Source organism: Macaca nemestrina, chromosome 11 (genome assembly GCF_043159975.1).
Source record: "Macaca nemestrina isolate mMacNem1 chromosome 11, mMacNem.hap1, whole genome shotgun sequence".
Lineage (NCBI taxonomy): Eukaryota > Metazoa > Chordata > Mammalia > Primates > Cercopithecidae > Macaca > Macaca nemestrina.
Genome location: NC_092135.1, coordinates 104,087,493 through 104,108,760, shown reverse-complemented (window position 1 = coordinate 104,108,760; position 21,268 = coordinate 104,087,493). Strand labels below are relative to the sequence as shown.

Here is a 21,268-nt window from a genome sequence, read left to right as displayed (position 1 = left end):
CAAGTGATTCTCCTGCCTCAGCCTCCCAAGTAGCTGGGACACAGGCATGCACCACCATGACAAGCTAATTTTTTTGTATTTTTAGTTCCTTGTTTTATACATTATGTTACTGTTCTTCTTCCCAGTCTTTGCTGGTGGAAACTGCTGCCTGCTTATTGTCCCTTCCCTGGTCCTTGCCAGCTGACAAAGCTTGTCTTTATACATGTCTTTATGCATGCAGATTGCCTCACGCTCTCCAGTCCTCCTCCTTCCATCCTAACATGGATCCTTGTTATCTCTTTCCCGGAGTTTTACTCTTCTCTCTCTTCTTCCATTGATTTTATATCTGCTGCTGACTGTGATCATTGTCATGGCACACCTCTGTTATTGTGTTTTCTTAACAATTACAAAGCTTAGCAGTTAGGAGTGCAAAATTTAAAAAATTACAAGTCTCCTGCTTTGCCTATGGAATAAAGGTTAAACTCTTTAATTTGATATTTAAGTTTAGAAAGCTAACCTTACCTATCATTATTCCCTTATAGACCCCTTACCTTAGCCACACCAAGCTACTTACATTCTTGCTCTTCACCATCCTATCTCTGTATCTTGGCTTAGGTTTTCTATTTGTGTGAGGTCCTCTTTCTTCAGGGTTCATTTCTGCTGTCACCTCCTCTGCAAAGCCTTTCTTTTCTTCCAGCAGAGTTATTTATTTATTTATTTATTTATTTTGTTGAGGCAAAATCTTGCTCTGTCACCCAGGATGGAGTGCACTGTTGCTGTCTCAGTTTCCTGCAACCTCCACCTCTCAGGTTCAAATGGTTCTCCTGCCTCAGCCTCCTGAGTAGCTGGGATTATAGGAATACACCACTACACCTGGGTACTTTTTATATTTTTAGTAGAGACAGGGTTTTGCCATGTTAGTAGAACTCTTGACCTCAAGTGATCTGCCCACCTTGGTCTCCCAAAGTGCTGGGATTACAGGCATGAGCCACTGTATCCAGGCCTTCCAGCTTTCTTTCCAGTGAACTTCAGTAACACCTTACCCTGACCTCTGTTGTGATACTTTACTGTTTTCTGTCTTGTGTGAAAGATATTTATCACACTTGCTAGCTCTACGAGAACTCGCAAGTGTAGACCTTCTGTCAGAGGTCAGGGAAGAATTCAAAATGAATCCTGGGCCCTATACCATGGAGATTTCTGTCTCAGTAGATTTCGGGTAGCTCCTAGGAGTCTGAAACTTTTAAGTGCTCACAGATTTTTCTGATTTGTGGTCAGATGTTTGAATCATTGGCCTGTCTGCCCCACTGTTTTTGTTACTGATTTTATTCTTTTTTGAATTGTTTTAACTTTTGGTAGTGTTTATCTTGTCTAAATTGCATTGCAAACTCTTTGAAATGTTGGTCTCTCTTCTGTAGTGCTGAGCATAATAGATAAACAGTAAATGTTGAATGTTGAGTAAATGAAAAGATTGAAGTAAAATCCTTCCATTTGTAGATCTGTAGTAAAAACTATACTGATGAGAATGTGCTTCTTAGGAGAGATACTAAGTAGAAATTTATAAAGTAGGCTGTTATAGGCTATGCTGAAGGAAAAAATAATAATATCACTTAAGAGAAACCAAGCAATGAATAGCAGAAGATTGGTAAGATAATATATGGTCCATGGTGTCACATGTGTGGTATTTACTTATGATAGAAGAGAAAGAAGCTAAAATAACAGGTCAGTTTTCAAGTCCAGAGTGCATTATCCCTAACGGTAAAAAGTAAGATCACATTTGTTCCATAAAAAAAGTGGCCTTTTAAACCTTGCTGGTGGTAGACATTGCTAACTAACCTCAGCACTCTTTCTCGTTGAGCTTAGATGTTCCTTCAGCATCACTTCCACCTAGCATTTAGCCAGGACACCAGTTAATCACATTATTAGCATGTGATGGAAAATCCTGTATGTAATCCCTGACTTATTAAATGCTGTCTAGGATACTTCCATAGTTAAAAAAAAATACATGGTAGAAAGCTGGGCGCGATGGCTCACGCCAGTAATCCCAGCACTTTGGGAGGCCGAGACAGGCGGATCACGAGGTCAGGAGATCGAGACCATCCTGGCTAACATGGTGAAATGCCGTCTCTACTAAAAATACAAAAAAATTAGCTGGCGTGGTGGCGGGAGGTGGAGCTTGCAGTGAGCCGAGATCACATGAACTGCACTCCAGCGAGACTATCTCCACCCCGCAAAAAAAAAAAAAAAGTGGTAGAATCGATGCTATCCCTACAACCAAATTTCTTTAGGTGGTTAGCAAGAAAAAGGTAGTTAAAAACCAGAATGTTTAAAAGGGCAGCTCTTAGATAATAAGCTGTTAGAATTCGCTGCCCTATTTCTGGTATGACCTGTCTTTTATGAAATTATGCTGTTTGTTTCCTCATAACTGTCATGTCATTTACTCAGACATTTTAGTAAGTAAAGGTAAAGAAATGAATTTTTTCCTCTAGAGTCTCTAATCACTTAAAATTTAGAAGACACTGGCATATTAAGCGTCTACCGATGCCACGCTAAGAAGGCTGTTTCTGAAAGCACTGGATTAACTCTGTCCTTATTGTTGAAATACTGTACTTATTTCAGCTCTATTGGAATTCTCTTACTTTAATTGTGTGAAGTATGTGCTCACATGCCACAAAAGTTTTAAACCTGTGCATTCGGCCACAGTTCCTAATTCTCTTTTCCCCTGTCTAAAACGAGCCTAATGTGTAACCAGTTTTTCATTTCTCTCCCTGCACTTTCCAGGTCAGATGATGATGATGCGGAGAGTAGGAGCTCCAGGGTGACCCAACTTTGCACTTACTTTCAGCAGAAATATAAGCACCTGTGCCGCCTGGAGCGGGCAGAATCTCGTCAAAAGAAATGCCGGCATACATTTAGGAAAGCTTTGCTGCAGGCGGCCAGTAAAGAACCAGAATGCACTGGTCAGTTAATACAAGAACTGCGGAGAGCTGCATGCAGTCGAACCAGGTTAGAGCCACAGCAACCTATTCTTAAGGGACTCATCTCAGTTTGCTTTCTTTATTTTGTGAGAGGATGGTTGAGGCACAATGGGAGATGGCCACTAAGTCGCAAACATTTAAGCATCGTGTTTTGGTTTTCTTGCTTTGTTAAAGTGCTGCAGGTGTCAAAATAATACTGCCATGAGCTAACAGTAAAATTAAAGCATTGCTAAAAGTTTGCTGAAGTTTGATTAGAATTTATTCATTAAAGATTTGAGAATGTTACCTGGCTTAAAAAAAAAATACAATGCTTAGAAATTTCATGTTATTTAAAAGTAACATTTATAGATTTTTAACTACAAAAGTAGTATTTTATGTTTATTTACTTGTGTTATTTGAGTTTCTTTTCAGTGTTGGTTTTCGTTTTTTGTTTTTAGAGACAGGGTCTTGCTCTGTTGCCCAGGGTGGAGTGCAGTGGTGCGATCATAACTCACTGCTGAGCTCAAATGATCCTCCCACCTCAGCCTCCTGAGTAGCTGGGACTATAGGCACGTGAAAGCGTACCCAGCTGATTAAAATATTTTTTGGTAGAGATGAGAGTCTCCCTATATTGCCCAGGCTGGTCTCAAGTGTTGGGATTAGAATGGGATTAGAGGTGTTAGCCACTGTAGCTGGCCTTTTCAGTCTGTTTTCTGTTAATATTTACATTACCTCACAGATTATTTGTGTAAGTATTTTATTACATTGATTTTTTTTTTAAGAAAAAATTCCTTCTGTTTATAATGCAGATACTTGTTTATTGTGGAAAATTTTTAAAATACACAAATAAGAAGGGAAAAATCTTCATGTTGTCATTCACAAGACAGAATGAGCACTGTTAACATTTTGATTCTGTTTCCTTCTAGTCTTTGTGTGTGTGTGTGTGTGTATAAATTTTCCACTGAGCCATGTGTTTATATTAAAAAGCAAAATTGAGATCATGTTCTCTACATTATTTTCGTTTATTTCCATAAATGCTTTTGTTCGTTTATCACTGAATTATGACCACTTTCTTATGACATTAAGTCTTAATTATTAATTAATTACATTAATTCTCTTGACAATAGTTTGAGTTTTCTAGTTTTCCCTCAAAAGTATACTGTAGCCATTTCCCTGTGTTCTTCAAGATTCTTTTGAAAACATGATTCATCATGTTTATATAATATTCCATTCATGAAAATCTGTATATCGGAAATGTAGAGTTATCTGATATTTTAGAAATTTTGGCATATTACCGTTTTGGTGGTAATGGTGAAAACCTTAGTACAGTAATACCTTAGTTTATATTAAATGTTTATATAAAATGTTTCAAAAATCCAAAGTTATATTTTCTAAACTGATTACAGAATTCTGTTATACATATATAAACATAAAATATCTCCTATATAAATAAATATATGTAGTATCTGTTGTGTATATATAAATACATATTTATATAACAGAATTTTGTTTTTTATATATATTTTAATTATGGTTATTTTTCTTTTTTTTTTTTTTTCCAATTTTTTTGAGATGGAGCCTTTCTGTGTAACCCAGGCTGGAGTGCAGTGGCACAATCTTGGCTCATGGCAACCTCCACCTCCCTGGTTCAAGCGATTCTCCTGCCTCAGCCTCCCAAGTAGCTGGGATTACAGGTGCCTGCCATCATGCCAAGCCAATTTTGTATTTTTAGTAGAGATGGGCTTTCACCATGTTGGCCGGGCTGGTCTTGAACTCCTGACCTCAGGCGATCTGCCTACCTTGGCCTCCCAAAGTGCTGGGATCACAGGCATGAGCCACTGCCCCTCCTGGTTATTACTTTTAACTGAAATACACATTTAAAACACTAAATTGAATTTTAAAATTTCAAAACATGGCTGGGCGCAGTGGCTCACACCTGTAATCCCAGCAGTTTGGTAGGCTGAGGTGGGTAGATCACTCGAGGTCAGGAATTTGAGATTAGTCTGGACAACGTGGTGAGACCCCATCTCTACTAAAAAATACAAAAATTAGCCAGGTGTGGTGGCATGTGCCTGTAGTCCCAGCTACTAGGGATGGTGAGGTGGGAGGGTGGCTTTAGCCCGGGAGGAGGAGGTTGCAGCGGGCAGAGATCATGCCACTGTGCTCCAGCCTGGGCTATAGAGTGGGACTGCTTTCCAAAAAAAAAAAAAAAATTCAAAATATTGTCTTACTTTAAGGAAGTAAAGTTCAATTCTGATTCTTTTCGTTGTTGTTCAGACAAGGTCTCCGTCTGTCGCCCAGGCTAGAATGCAGTGGCGTGATCATGGGTCACTACAGCCTCAACCTCCTGATAGAAGGCCAGCTTCTTTATTGAGTTTATTATTTATTATTTCTTTTTTTTTTTTTTTTTTTGAGACAGAGTCTCACTGTTGCCCAGGCTGGAGTGCAGTGGTGGGATCTCAGCTCACTGCAAGCTCCGCCTCCTGGGTTCGTGCCATTCTCCTGCCTCAGCCTCCCGAGTGACTGGCACTATAGGTGTCCACCACTACCCCCCGCTGATTTTTTGTGTTTTTAGTAGAAACAGAGTTTCACCGTGTTAACCAGGATGGTCTCAATCTCCTGACCTTGTGATCCGCCCTCCTTGGCCTCCCAAAGTGCTGGGATTACAGGTGTGAGCCACTGCACCCAGCTATTTTTTATTATTTCACACATTTTAAAAAATGTTTTTTCTTTTAAGGCTAGTCAAGTGAAGCAGTGGGAGTGGAGAAGGAAGAAAGAAATCTGTAACTGGTTGTGATAAATTACTTGTAAACACCACTGCACATGGACCAGCCTATTTCACACTTTTTAGTTATTACATTTTCTTTCTTTTTTTTTTTTTTTGAGACGGAGTTTCGTTCTTCTTGTCTAGGCTGTGGTGCAATGGTGCGATCTCAGCTGCCCCTGCCTCCCAGGTTCAAGTGATTCTTCTGCCTCAGCCTCCTGAGTAGCTGGGATTACAGGCGCTCACTACCACGCCCAGCTAATTTTTGTGTTTTTAGTGGAAATGGAGTTTCGCCATGTTGTCCAGGCTGATCTGGAATTCCTGACCTCAGGTGATCCACCTGCCTTGGTCTCCCAAAGTGCTGGGATTACAGGTGTGAGCTACCGTGCTTGGCCAGTTACTATATTTTCATATGACAACTTTTAGTATATATAGAGAGAAAAAATTTAGGAATTTATGTACCAAAATATTCTAGATGGTGGGATTATTGATAAAACAAAAAAATTCTTAGTTTGTATGGTCTCATTTTTATGTAACGATCATAAGGCAGTTGAGGAAATAAGAAGGTTTTAAAACGAAGTATTGGCCGGGTGCTATGGCTCACGCCTGTAATCCCAGCACTTTAGGAGGGTGAGGTGGGCAGGTCACAAGGTCGGGCATTTGAGACCAGCCTGGCCAATATAGTGAAACCTTGTCTCCACTAAAAACACAAAAATTAGCTGGGCATGGTGGTAGGCGCCTGTAGTCCCAGCTACTCAGGAGGCTGAGGCAGGAGAATCGCTTGAACCCAGGAGGCAGAGGTGCAGTGAGCCGAGATTGTGAACACCATATTCCAGCCTAGGTGACAGAGCAAGACTCCGTCTCAAACAACAAGAAAAAGATAAATAAATAAAACAAAGTGTTAAAATATAACCTTTATTTTGTAGCTGTTGGTCATATTACTTATATGCCTTTTTTTGATATTTTTAGTGTTGTGTATTTTGCTTTTCATTTGTTGTAATAAAGTGACTTAATTTTCAGTTGCATATCTCACATGGATGCACTGTGCCCTTAAGAGTTTTCCAAAAGTGGAACAGGTTGCAGTTGTTTGAAGTATCTAACATACCATATGTAATGGCTGTAGCCTACTCTTCCCTTACACCCAAATCATCTTGCCTGACTCCTAGACCTCTCAGTCCTCTGGATCTAGTATCTGTTCTAGAACATCCTTCAGGTCTCAGCTTACTCAGAGACTTATCTTCTTAGAGATACATTCCCTGATTCCCTGGACTATGATAGGTTCCCTCTACTATGTATGCCTACTGTGCTCTGTATTCTGTTTAATTGTAGAATTTTATACCTATATTAATGTCTGTCTCTCATGCTAGACAGTAATTTCAATGAGAGCAGGAACAAGTTTGTTCCTAAATCTCCAGTATTGATGAATGAGTGAATATAATTGAATAAATGAAGGTCTGTTCTCTATTTGTTGAAGGAATTTACTCAGTTTGACACAGGTTATAAAATAATGATATCTAACATTTATATGATATAATGCTTTCAGGTGTATACTTTTAGTAGAATTGTCCAGCATGAACCAATTTGTATGTAAATATGTACGCTGAGTCTAATATATTATTATGATCTTGTCAGAGATGTAAAAGACTATACAATGAGTTTGGAAAAATTTGGCATTTGTATGGAAAACTGTATATATCTACGATTCTTAGCTGGTTATTTTCAGAACATCTTCCAAAGTGACGTCAGCGATATTTAAAAAACATGAATGATAACTGCCACAACAAACAAGCACCAAGATGGACCCTGTTACAGTTTTCAGATTGATTGAATGATATTTGGTTGTGTTACCCATGATTAGTGAAAAGTTTATGGGCCAATGTATGGCTAATAATCATGTAACAATGTATCATAATCATTCTTTGGTGATTGGCAGCTTTTTTTTTTTTTTTTTTTAAGATGAGTCTCACTCTGTTGCCCAGGCTGTAGTGCAGTGACACAATCTTAGCCCACCACAACCTCCGCCTCCTGGGTTCAAGCGATTCTTCTCCCTCAGCCTCCTGAGTAGCTGGGACTACAGGCACACGCCACTATGCCTGGCTAATTTTTTGTATTTTTAGTAGAGACAGGGTTTCACTATGTTGGCTAGGCTGGTCATGAACTCCTGACCTGATCTGCCCTCCACAGGCCTCCCAAAGTGGTAGGATTACAGGCATGAGCCACTGTGCCTGGCCGGCAGCTTTTTATATTACATTATATTCTAGGGTCACGAAAGTCAACTTTTAGTTGCATGCTGCCCTCTATTTGATATTTTTGGTATCAAAGTCCCAGTTTCAAAAAAAAGATATATAAAATGTTGGCATTACATATTTTAGAAATTAAAAGTTTAATGGCTGCCTTCTAATGTGGACCGTTTATTAATTTTTCAGTTTTTTGAGATGGAGTTTTACTCTTGTTGCCCAGGCTGGAGTGCAATGGCGCTGTCTCAGCTCCCTGCAATCTTCGCCTCCCGAGCTCAAGTGATTCTCCTGCCTCAGCCTCCCGAGTAGCTGGGATTACAGGCACCCTTCAACCACATCTGGCTAATTGTTCTGTATTTTTAGTAGAGACAGGGTTTCACCATGTTGGCCAAGCTGGTCTCGAACAACTGACCTAAGGTAGTCTGCCTGCCTTGGCCTCCCAAAGTGCTGAGATTACAGACATGAGCCACCGCGCCCGGCCTGGATCCTTTAAAATACAGTTTGTTGGCCAGGCATGGTGGCTGGGCGTGGTGGCATGCACCTGTAGTCCCAGCTACTCAGGAGGCTGCTGTGGGAGAATTGCTTGAACCTGGAAGGCAGAACTTGCAGTGAGCTGAGATTGCACCATTGCATTCCAGCCTGGGTGACAGAGGGAGACTCCTTCTCAATAAAATAAGATATAGTTTGTATACAAGCTAAATAATGTTAGTTTTTCCTATCAAATAACTTTGTCGTATTTATTGATGAGTAAGTGGAATAAGCCATTGAAATAGCTTCAAGTATGTGAACCGAAATTAAGTATCTTGCAGCTCACAATCATACAGTGACTAATGTTGTTTGTATGAAAACATCATTTATGGGGGATGCAATAGAGCACGTCAAGGGGAATCCTGTAGTAGATTTTTTAAATGTGAAAAACATGAAAAAGTTTTGGTAATTCCCTTTGTTTTCTTGGGCTTATTTGGATAATAAAATATATCTAACATTACATCAAGCATTTTTACATTTTTTTTTTTTTTTTTCTGAGGTGGAGTTCTGCTCTGTCACCCAGGCCGGAGTGCAATGGTGCGATCTCGGCTCACTGCAACCTCCACCTCCCGGGTTCAAGTGATTCTTCTGCCTCAGCCTCCCAAGTAGCTGGGATTACAGGTGCCCGCCACCACGCCCGGCTAAATTTTTTATATTTTTAGTAGATACGGGGTTTCACTATGTTGGCCAGGCTGATCTTGAACTTCTGACCTCGTGATCCACCCACCTCAGCCTCCCAAAGTTCTGGGATTTACTGATGTGAGCCACCGTGTCTGGCCATTTTTACCTTTATTTGTCCATGGGGTTATTGAAACATAAGGCAATTTAAAAAAATGAAATCAATAGTTATTTTGCAAGTTTAGAATAAAGAAAATAAGGGAATGTATTGTACACTAGTCTTTGAAGATAGCCGAGCAGTTTATTAGAGTGTTTAATGAAAATTATCCCTTTAGGCAGGGTGGGTGGCTCATGCCTGTAATCCCAGCATTTTGGGAGGCTGAGGTGGGTGGATCACCTGAGGTCAGGAGTTAAAGACCAGCCCGGCCAACTTGGTGAAACCCCATCCCTACTAAAAATACAAAAAATTAACCAGGCGTGGTGGCAGGCACCTGTAATCCCAGCTACTCAGGAGGCTGAGTCAGGGGAATCACCTGAACCCCGGAGGCGGGGGTTGCAGTCAGCCAAGATCACACCATTGCACTCCAGCCTGGGCAACAGAGCAAAACTCTGTCTCAAAATAAAAAAAGAGAAGTATCCCTTTAATATAGAGACCCTTCTGTTTAAATCTAGACCAAGAGAATTTGAGCTTAGCTGCCAGAATAGTAAGGGTTTATTTATTTGAAATTATATATTCTTTTATAGGGCTAAATTTAATGCAAACTTTTTAAATAAATGATAAACTATTAGGAATAAACTGTTTAGTTCTATGATCCACTTCCCTACTCTTATAATCCTGACAAATCTTGCAGAAATCTTAGTTAAGGCAGGTTTTAAGGCAGCACCATGGACATATAAACAGTGTTTGTATGAAATTAATAACTATGGTAGAAGTATTATTTATATTTTGTGTGAATTCATATGTAATTTAGATTCTGTGTGGCCTTAACCTAATTAGTGTAAATCATTCCTTTGAAACCCTGAGAAAGATACTAGAAACAAACAGCTCAAAAGATTTTTTGTTTGTGATATCTGACTTGAACTTGGTACGTTAAGTAGATTTTTTTCTTCATACTCAGACTTGTAAAGGCCTAATGGTTTGTGATGCTTTATAGAGTCACGTAGATAGGATAGGTTTTGTACTTCTAAGAATTGTCTTTTTTCTTTTCTTTTTTTAATAGAGATGGGGGTCTCCCTGTGTTGCCCAGACTGGTCTCAAACTCCTGGGCTCAAGTGATCCTTTTTGATTTTGGGAGCCCTCCTCTGTCTCCCAAAGTGCTGGGATTACAGGTGTGAACCACTGCACCTGGCCCACTTCTGAGAATTTAAATGTTACTTATTTGTGTTTTTATATGTTTGTGTAAAGAAACTGGAAGGATCTGCAAACTAATAAAATGAATACATATTATAGAGGGAGTGGGGGCTGGCAAATTAGGGGGCAAGGGCGAGAAGTCGCTTCTTCACTGCGTAGCGTTCTTTCATTTTTTTTTATGGATTCATGTGAATACATTGCTTATTCATAAGATTTTAAATAAGTTGAAATATTTAAACATTAAGTGTACAAAGTGGAGATAAAATTTAATGAAACAAGGATTGCACATATAATAGAAAATTTTAAAAAATGGATCTAAAGTGAGTTCACCTTGGAGGATAAAAGCCACTCAGCCATTTCTGCATCTCAGTATCCTCTTCCCCATGTTTGAGATGAAGAGTTTTTTGCAGATTTATGGGTTTAGCAGCATGAGGCAATCAATTCCTAATAGTGGTGATAATCATAGTCATGACTAACAACCACTGACTGTTTACTGTGTAATACTATATACTGTATATAAGTGGTTTAGATGTGCTTAATCTTTTTATGCTCCCAACAACCCTGCCAGCTCAAGGTACCTTATTGTCTCTACTTCACAGATGAGAAAATTGAGGCTTAAATGAGGCCTAGCAACATGCCCGTAGTCACACAGCTAGTAAGAGGCAGAGCTGAGATTTAGAACTAGGTCTTTCTGATTCTTCTCTCATGTTCTTCATCACTTTTCTCTACTGCCTCTTTGTGAAGAAAAGGGAAATAAAACATCACTTTAAAAAAAAAAAAAAACAGACATACTTGAAACATATTGTGATGTAATTATTTACTTTGAATGTCAGAAGATTAGGGAAATAACACAACTGGTAATTGTAATACCGTGTTTCTTTAACTCATATTTGCATTTTATTTAGTGGCTGTAGATGTTATAAATACTATAATGAGAGTGTTACAGAGCTGTGACATCATGTTAAAAATTTACCCTGGATTCTTAAAGCATTTTTTAAAAATTAATTTTGTGGTTTTCTCTCCTTAGCATAAGCCGGACCAAGTTGAGGGAGGTGGAACCAGCAGCATGCAGTGGAACCGTGAAGGGTGAACAGTGCACTAACAAAGCCCTTCCATTCACCAGACATTGTTTCCAACGTATCCTTTCAACTAAATGGAATGTGCATTGAAAAAGTGCATCCTAATTTGGGGCTATATATTTCATTTTTAAATCAAGTGAATTACTTTTGAAACCATAACTATTTAATGTTTAAAATAATTTTATGTAACTTATAATTTTCATGACATCCTCTGAATAATTGTTCCTGTTTTATTCAAAAATCACAAAAAATAAGCAAAATTGTTAGCAAATAGCAGGTTCCTCCAGTGTCTGTCACTTAATTATATTTTGTTAATAGAATTCTGATCCCTCAGGTGGTTCTTGGTAGCTTCTAAGAAGGAGCTATAACACTCATTGATGGACAAAATCAAATCACATTATTAAAATCTGTTTTTAGTCTTCTAAGACAGTTACACAGTTTTACACTTTTATAGTACTTTTTCCTGTAAGATTAGTTTACTCCTTTTAATGAGTACAGTGCTGATTTGAAATGAATGAAAGGTAACAAACATCACTGACTAGGAAAGAAGATCTTTTAAAGTATAATTGAGGAAAACCTATGTTAAGAAGCTTTAGGTTAGTGATGAAATCTTATTGCTGTGACTTTTATTGAATATTTAAAATTAGGTAGCATTTAAAAATAGCAGCAATTAGTTATCTTTACCATCTATTTAATTTTTGCCCTCTGTTCTTGGAACAGCTTTTTCAGCAGCTCTTTCTATGTAATAAAGGCTTTATAGTTATACCTAAAAAACATAAAGGAAAAACACAAAGGTACTTAATAGATATAAGGTAAGTCTTAAGGAAATGTAGTAGCTAAAAGCAGGGAGTGCTTAAAAATATTGATGATGTAAAGCTCAGGTTTGTTTGTTTAGAGGCAGGGTCTCACTCTGTCACCCAGGATGGAGTGTATGACACAATCACAGCTCCATGCAGTCTTGACCTCCCTGGGCTCAGGTGATCACAGCCTCCTGAGTACCTGGGACTACAGGCATGCACCACCATGCCCGACTAATTTTCATACTTTTTTGTTCCCCAGGCTGATCCTGAACTCCTGAGGCTCAATAAATCCGCCCACCTTGGCCTCCCACAGTGCTGAGAGTATAGGTGTGAGCCACTATGCCTGGCCAATAGTAAAGTTTTGATTTAAAAGTAATTTTTCATAAGTTGTGAGTTTGAGTTTGGTGCTGGAAATGTGAAGCAAAATATTCAAATTTGGAAAGATGAGTTTTTAATAATTATGTCTTTAAATTTTTATTCTTTGTAAGTATCATAGGCAGAAACTTTTCCTTTTAAGAGCTGTTTAAAAAAAGAAAACCATTGGCCAGGCACAGTGGCTTACGCCTATAATCTCAATTTTGTATTTTACATAATACTCTTAGTGAATATGTGTAGACTTCATATGGTTGTGGGTAAGAGAATACTGCATTCAGATAGAAAAGATGATATATGGCTAAGCTGATCCAGGATCCTTGGGCTACCTGCTAGGCAGCTTGTGGTGAATAATCATAATCTCTAAAAAATACCTTGTCTGGGCTGGGCGTGGTGGCTCACACCTGTAATCCCAGCACTTTGGGAGGCTGAGGCGGGTGGATCACTTGAGATCAGGAGTTGGAGACCAGCCTGACCAACATGGTGAAATCCTGTCTCTACTAAAAATATGATAAATTATCCGGATGTGGTGACACATGCCTGTAATCCCAGCTACTCGGGAGGCTGAGACAGGAGAATCGCTTGCTTGAACCCAGGAGGTGGAGGTGGCAGTGAGCCGAGATTGTGCCATTGCACTCCAGCCTGGGTAACAGAACGAGACTTCATCTCAAAACGAAAAGCAAAAACTTTGAGTGGAACTTTAAGTGGAGTTCACCTGTTAAGAAGGAAATGGCCCTGCTTTTCCAAATAACACAATTTGGTTCAGAATGGTCGTTAAGGAGACTGGTGCCAGGATCCCATTAGCAAAACAGAGCCCTTCAGAGTTGTCATCTGATAAATTCTACTATTATTTTCCCATATCAGTAGTGGAGCTAGTGCTGATACGGGTAATATTTATATTTATTATGGATAGTAAAGTTTGTACTTATTAAACGTAAGTAAGGGAACAAGCAAATTTTATATAGAAATTGAAAAATTAGAGTTTCAGTGTGTTTTATTCCTAACTTAAAAAAAACCCAGATATCCTCTTGAACCACTCTCAGCAGCTCTTCTCAAGTTGCACAGCCAAGTTTGCAGATGGACAGCAGTGCTCTGTGCCAGTTTTTGACATTACACATCAGACACCTCTGTGTGAAGAACATGCCAAAAAAATGGTAAGTTCTGCAACAGAGGCTTTCAAACTTTTCGTAGCTATCCACTGTAGGAAATATTTTGTGACTTAGCACAAACTGTGTATGTATATAAATCACTGAAACAAGTTTTGAGACAGGATTTTTATTCCCTTAAGATACATTTTATTCCCTTAAAATATGTTTCTTATACAGAGCAGAATTTCTAAATATTCTTTGTTCCTATGTCTCTAAGTTTTTGCTTTCTTATATACAGTTCTACAAATGTTGTGAATAGTTCATAAAATTTCAAAGGCCCAGTCTTTCTAGAAATCTGTTGAACGTAATTAATTGCTTTAGTTAATGCTAGTATCATAAATCCTAATTAATTCAGAATAATTTGGAGGAGAGACGGATTTGAATTCGAGGAATATCTAAATTAAATATAATCATTTAAAGGAAGTTCCTTTTTATTGTGTTCATCCATCAAGCAGTTACTGCAAGATACTTTCAGTATTAGGTATCTTATGTACATATCCTAGGTATCTTATGTACTAGAAAGTGAGATGCTTCCTGCCCTCTATAGGCATGTTACAATTTTCAGGGATTCTCAGGGTGAGGGAATGGGTATTAGACCAGGACTTAATAGTTGGAACCTGTGATCCTGGCTTTGCCGCCAGCTTGGTGTATAACTAGGGACTAAGGATTCAGGCTTTTTGGACCTCAGTCTCAATGTGTGTGACTCACTGGTGTATTAGTCTGTTTTCACACCTCTGATAAAGACATACCTGAGACTGGACAATTTACAAAAGAAAGGTTTAATTGGACTCACAGTTCTGCATGGCTGGGGAGGCCTCAAAATCATGGTGGAAGGCAAGGAGGAGTAAGTCACATCTTACATGGACGGCGGCAGGCAAAAAGAGAGCTCGTGCAGGGCAACTCCCATTTGTAAAGTCATCAGGTCTCATGAGACCCATTACTATTAAAGAACAACGCAGGAAAGACCTGCCCCATAATTCAGTCATCTCCCACCAGGTCCCTCCTACAACACGTGGGAATTATGGGAGCTACAAGATGAGATTTGGGTTGGGACACAGAGCCAAACCATATCATTCCACCCTGGCACCTCCCAAATCCCATATCACATTTCAATACGAATCATGCCTTCCCAACAGTCCTCCAAAGTCTCAACTCATTTCAGCATTAATTCAAAAGTCCACAGTCCAAGGTCTCATCTGAGACAAGGCAAGTCTCTTCTGCCTATAAGCCTGTAAAATCAAAAGCAAGTTAGTTACTTCCTAGATACAATGGGGGTATAGCCATTGGGTAGATACAGCTGTTCCAAATGGGAGAAACTGGCCAAAGCAAAGCGGCTACAGGCTCCATGCAAGTCTAAAAATCCAGTGGAGAGTCATATCATAAAGCTCCAAAACGATCTCCTTTGACTTCATGTCTCACATCTAGGTCAAGCTGATGCAAAATGTAGGTTCCCATAGTCTTGGGCAGCTCCGCCCCTATGACTTTGCAGGGTATAGCCCCCTTCCTGACTGTTTTCACGGGCTGGCATTGAGTATCCGCAACTTTTCCAGGTGCACGGTGCAAGCTGTCAGTAGATCTACCATTCTGGGGTCGAAAGGATGGTGGCCCTCTTCTCACAGCTCCAGTAGGTGGTGTCCCAGGAGGGACTCTGTGTGGGGGCTCCCACCCCACATTTTCCTTCTGCACTACCCTAGCAGAGGTTCCCCTGGAGGGCCCCACCCCTACAGCAAACTTCTGCCTGGGCATCCAGGCATTTGTATACATCTTTTTTTTGGCGGGGGAGACAGAGTCTCACTCTGTCACCCAGGCTGCAGTGCAGTGGTTTGATCTTGGCTCACAGCAACCTCTGCTTTCGAGGTTTAAGCAGTTCTCATTCCTCAGCCTCCCAAGTAGTTGGGCTTACAGGCATGTGCCACCATACTTGACTAATTTGTGTGTAGTTTTAGCAGAGACAGGGTTTAACCATATTGGCCAGGGTGGTCTGGAACTCCTGACCTCAGGTGATCCGCTCGCCTCAGCCTCCTAAAGTTCTGAGATTATAAGCATGAGCCACCATGCCCAGCCTGTTTCTGTACATCTTCTGTAATCTAGGTGGAAGTTCCCAAACCTCAGTTCTTGACTTCTGTGCACTCGCAGGCTCAACACCGTGTGGAAGCTGCTAAGGCTTGGGGCTTCCACCCTCTGAAGCAACAGCCCGAGCCCTGCTTTGCTCCCTTTTAGCCATGGCTGGAGCGATTGGAACACAGGGTACCAAGTCCCTAGGCTGCACAGAGCAAGGGAGCCCTAGGTTTGGCCCATGAAACCATCTTTTCCTCCTAGGCCTCCAGGTTTCTGATTTCTCCTCAGAAAATAGGATTCTCTTTTCTATTGCATTGACAGGCTGCAAATTTTCCAAACTTTTATGCTCTGTTTCCCTTTTAAAACTGAATGCTTTTAACATCACCCAAGTCACCTGTTGAATGCTTTGCTGCTTAAAAATTTCTTCCGCCAGATACCCTAAATTATCTCTCTCAAGTTCAAAGTTCCATAAATCTTTAGGGCAGGGGCAAAATGTTGCCAGTCTCTTTGCTAAAACATAACAAGAGTCACCTTTGCTCCAGTTCTCACCAAGTTCCTCATCTCCATCTGAGACCACCTCAGCCTGGATTTCATTGTCCATATCATCAGCATTTTTTGTCAATGCCATTCAACAAGTCTCCAGTGAGTTCCAAATTTTCCCATGTTTTTCTGTCTTCTTTTGAGCCCTCCAGACTGTTCCAATCTCTGCCTGTTACCCAGCTCCAAAGTTGGTTCCACATTTTTGGGTATCTTTTCAGCATCACCCCACTCTACTGGTACTAATTTGCTCTATTAGTCTGTTTTCATGCTGCTGATAAAGACATACCTGAGACTGGGCAATTAAAAAAAAAGGGGGGGAGTTTAATTGGACTAACAGTTCCACATGTCTGGGGAGGCCTCACAATCACGGCAGAAGGCAAGGAGGAGCAAGTCACATCTTACGTGGACGGTGGCAGGCAAAAAGAGAGCTTGTGCAGGGCAACTCCCATTTTTAAAGCCATCAGATCTGTGAGACCCATTCACTGTTACAAGAACAACACGGGAAAGACATGCCCCCATAATTCAATCATCTCCCACTGTCTCCCTCCAACAACACATGGGAATTATGGGAGCTACATGATGAGATTTGGGTGGGGACACAGAGCCAAACCTGACCAACTGGCTTTTTCACCAAGAACTTCTTTAGTTTTTAGGTTTCTTTTACAGACCATATGTTTTGAAAAATTTGTATACTAAAGTACATATTATGATTACATATTACAAATGTTGAATAATTATTTTCCCACTTTAATATAAAAACATTTAAAATACAGGCTTTTTTGTGTGTGTGTGAGATGGAGTTTTACTCTGTCACCCAGGCTGTAGTGCAGTGGTGCAATCTCGGCTCACTGCAACCTCTGCCCCCTGGGTTCAAGTGATTCTTGCACCTCAACCTCCTGAGTAGCTGGGATTACAGGCGCATGCCACTGTGCTGGCTAATTTTTGTTTTTTTAGTAGAGAAAGGGTTTCTCCATGTTGGCCAGGATGGTTTTGAACTCCTGACCCCAGGTGATCCTCCCGACTTGGCCTCCCAAAGTGCTGGGATTACAGGCATGAACCACCATGCCCAGTGAATATAGGCTTTTTTTTTTTTTTTTTTTTTTAGCTTATTCAGGCTTTGTCATAGCTAAGGAATAATTTCTATATGCTTTTTGAACCACTTTTGTGGACCTTCATTGATGATTTCACAGACCCATGGTAATGGGGGCCCTGTAGCTTTCAAATCACGAAATAAATGATCCCAGCCACATATTTTCTTTTTTATTTATTTATTTTTTTTGAGACCGCATATTTTCATTTTAAAGTTCTGCCATTCCAGCATACTTCTAAGAGTAGGAAGATACTGTTAAGTAGAAAAACTGTACTTCAGTGTCTGCTTTAGGAACTTATTATGAGTGAATTTTTGGTTCCTATAACAATTTTTTTTTTTTTTTTGAGACGGAGTCTCGCTCTGTTGCTCAGGCTGGAGTGCAGTGGCGCCATCTCAGCTCACTGCAAGCTCTGCCTCCTGGGTTCACGCCATTCTCCTGCCTCAGCCTCCCAAGTAGCTGGGACTACAGGCGCCCGCCACCACACCTGGCTAAGTTTTGTATTTTTAATAGAGATGGGGTTTCACCATGTTAGCCAGGATGGTCTCGATCTCCTGACCTCATGATTCATCCGCCTCGGCCTCCCAAAGTGCTGGGATTACAGGCGTGCGCCACCGTGCCCGGCCTCCTATAAAAATTATTATGTGAACGCTTTCAGAGAAATTGAACGCAGTTTTATTCTTTTCGGCTAAACTTTCCTACTTAGGCAAATTCAATGAGGCAAACCTAAGACTGAATTAGTATAATGTAAATTAGTCATAAAATAATATATATTTTATATAATAATATGACAATCACAATTATACTAATCAAAATTTTTTAAAGTATTTACAATACAAATTTTTGAAAATGGTTTTCTCTCTGAAGACAGTTAAAGAATCTGGCACTAGTTTGAGCTATTTTTGTTTTAGATTAAAAATTACATAAGAGACTGTAACAAGCACTTGTACCCCATCAGTAGTCCTGTGAGAGACTGACACTGGGAGATGAAAACTATGTGTAAATCTCTTGGCTCTGCCTTTTTTTTTTTTCTTCTTTTATTGAGACAGAGTGTCTCTTTGTCACCCACCCAGGTTTGAGTGCAGTGGTGCAATCTTGGCTCACTGCAACCTCTGTATCCCGGGTTCAAGCAAGTCTTCCACAGTAACCTCCCAAGTAGCTGGGACTACAGGCACGTGCCACTATGCCCAGTTAATTTTTGTATTTTTTCGTAGACACGGGATTTCACCATGCTGGCCAAGTTGGTCTTGAACTCCTGACCTCAAGTAGTCTGCCCACCTTGGCCTCTCAAAGTGCTAGGATTACAGGCCTGAACCACTGTGCCCAGCCTCTATTTTCATATTATATTCTGAATCCAAACACGTTTTATCAGTTTCACTGCTACCATTCTAGTCGAGGCTATCGTTATCTTTGCCTGGGTTATTGTAGTAGTCTCCTAATTGATCTCTCTTCTTACCATATGCCCCTGTCACAGGGGGTATGTTGTTTACATAGCAACCAGAGTAGGCTGGGTGTGTATATGTTCTACTTTCTTTGAATTGAATTCACTTTTTAGTGTACACTCTTAGGAGTTTTGTAGATGCATACAGTTTTATAACCACCACCTAAATCAAGATACAGAACAGCTCCCCATATTCTCTTATACTACCCCGTTTGTAGTCATCCCTTTACTCCATCCCTACTGATCTATTTTCTGCCCCTATAATTTCACATTTTCCAGAATGTCATAGAAAGGGAATTCTGTAGTAATTAGCCTTTAGAGCAGGCCCTTTAGACTATACATCTGATCATATTAGCTCCATAATCAAAACCTGTTAATGGCTTCCCATCACATCCTCTTGCCACTGCCTCCCAAAGTGTTGGAATTAAAGGCATGCGTCACCACACCTGGCCTTTTCCCAAGTTTTGGCATGGCTCACTCCTTTCATTCAGGTTTATCATGTGTCGCCTCATCAAAGAAGTCTTCCACCTGCCTGTTACTCTGTCAGTTTTTATCCTCATACTCTACCTCATTTTTCTTCCTAACATTTGTCCGCCTAACAGTTATTCATTAGTGTGTTTATTTTTCTGTATTCTCCTACTAGAATGTAAACTTCACAAGGACAGGAGCATTTTTTTGTTCACTGCTGTATCCCTAGCACTTAGAGATGCTCAGTAAGTAATTGTTGACTACATTAATGGTTAGGCACACCGATGTAAGGGGTTAAGATTCAGAACTAGAATGTGACAGCCATTGGTAAGAGACTCCAGCTGTAGGAAGTCCCAGCTGTCAGGCAGAACGTGGGATTCCACGTTTGTAAGATCCTATGACAGATGGTGAGTGCATTGCCTTGACATGGAGGTAGAATGAGACAAAAATTGGGAGTGAGTAGTATTTCACTGTGCACTGAAGCTAGGTAAAAGAACAGCTGGCATTAGGAAAGCCTCAGGGAGCGGGGACTCTGGCTCTCTGGAGGCAAGCAAGGCAGGTATCAGTCGCGGGCTGTTCTGTGTGAAGTATCTGGCACAGTACCAAGAGTGCCACAAGGCCACTCCACACAAGCTTAGGAGAATCAGTCAGGAACCGAAAACCTGACCCAGGTGATCACTGGGAGTCTTACAGATAGGACTTATTTTCTCTTGGGTGAGAGCTCCCTAACTTCCTCCTGAGATCAGCACTGGTGCTGGAGGGAAAGCCTGGAATGGATGCAGAGCACCATGTTCGGGTACTGGTCCTTGTGCAGTCTCCATTTTTTGAGTTAAATAGTGGACATAATACAAGTAGACCTCAAGTGTTGAGACAGAAAGAACTACAGAGTCTGAGAAGTAGCCTTTGTTTTTTTTTTTTTTTGAGACTCACTTTCACTCTTGTTGCCCAGGCTGGAGTGCAATGGCTTAATCTCGGCTCACTGCAACCTCTGCCTCCCAGGTTCAAGCGATTCTCCTGCCTCAGCCTCCCAAGTGGCTAGGATTACATGCACGTGTCACCAGGCTCAGCTAATTTTTGTGTTTTTACTAGAGACGGAGTTTCGCCATGTTGGCCAGGCTGGTCTTGAACTCCTGACCTCAGGTGATCTGCCTGCCTTGGCCTCCCAAAGTGCTGGGATTACAGGCATCAGCCACTGTGTCTGGCCAGAAGTGGCCCCTTTTTTTTGGTTTGTTTTAAATTTGTATATTTGGAACTTAATCTGTAATTGTTTACATTCAAGCATTTGAGTAGGATTAAACCTGTTTTAGATTTCCTGAATTTATACTTCAATTTTATTCTTTCTTTTCCATTTTTTGATGCTAGTGATAGTTATTAGTCTTAAACTACTATGGTCTACAATCTTTATTTAGCTATAAGAGTTATTAGGGAATTAATTAAAGGTGACATCAATTGCAAACCCCACTGTTTTATATGCCACTAAGAAAGAAAAAAACGTTGCCAGTGATGCGGTACTTTCTTATCACTTAGAATTTTTGTTTTAGACTCATTAAAGAGCTTTTAAAAGACTTATCTAGACATAGATTTTTATCTTATATACTGTTCCTGGTTTTGGCTGTGCTGCTTGACATGTGAAAGGGAGTATTTTCTGCGTACTTCAGCAATAGAACAACTTCATCTACTTTGTGGTTATTTTCCTTTTTCACTTGGTTGTTTCCTTACAGGGGAAAAAAAAAAAAAGAATTGTGGTCAGTACTTCAGTAATGAATATGTGCTCCACTAATATTTTATGCCTGCTGCTCTTTGTGCCTTTCTACATTCACAAAAAATTTTCCTCCACACGTAG

General features: G+C 40.2%; 1 protein-coding gene across 5 annotated transcripts in view; it reads left to right on the top strand.

The window, feature by feature from the left end:
• The window catches only part of LOC105468036 (INO80 complex subunit D), a 95,174-nt gene that overhangs the window by 57,454 nt on the left and 16,452 nt on the right, over positions 1-21,268 (top strand). For all 5 annotated transcript variants that reach the window (XM_011717958.3, XM_011717960.3, XM_071073278.1 and 2 more), the window contains exons 6-8: positions 2,758-2,982; positions 11,459-11,568; positions 13,703-13,836. In XM_011717958.3, coding sequence (XP_011716260.2) covers positions 2,758-2,982; positions 11,459-11,568; positions 13,703-13,836 — 469 coding nt within the window. The remainder of the gene's footprint in view (positions 1-2,757; positions 2,983-11,458; positions 11,569-13,702; positions 13,837-21,268) is intronic.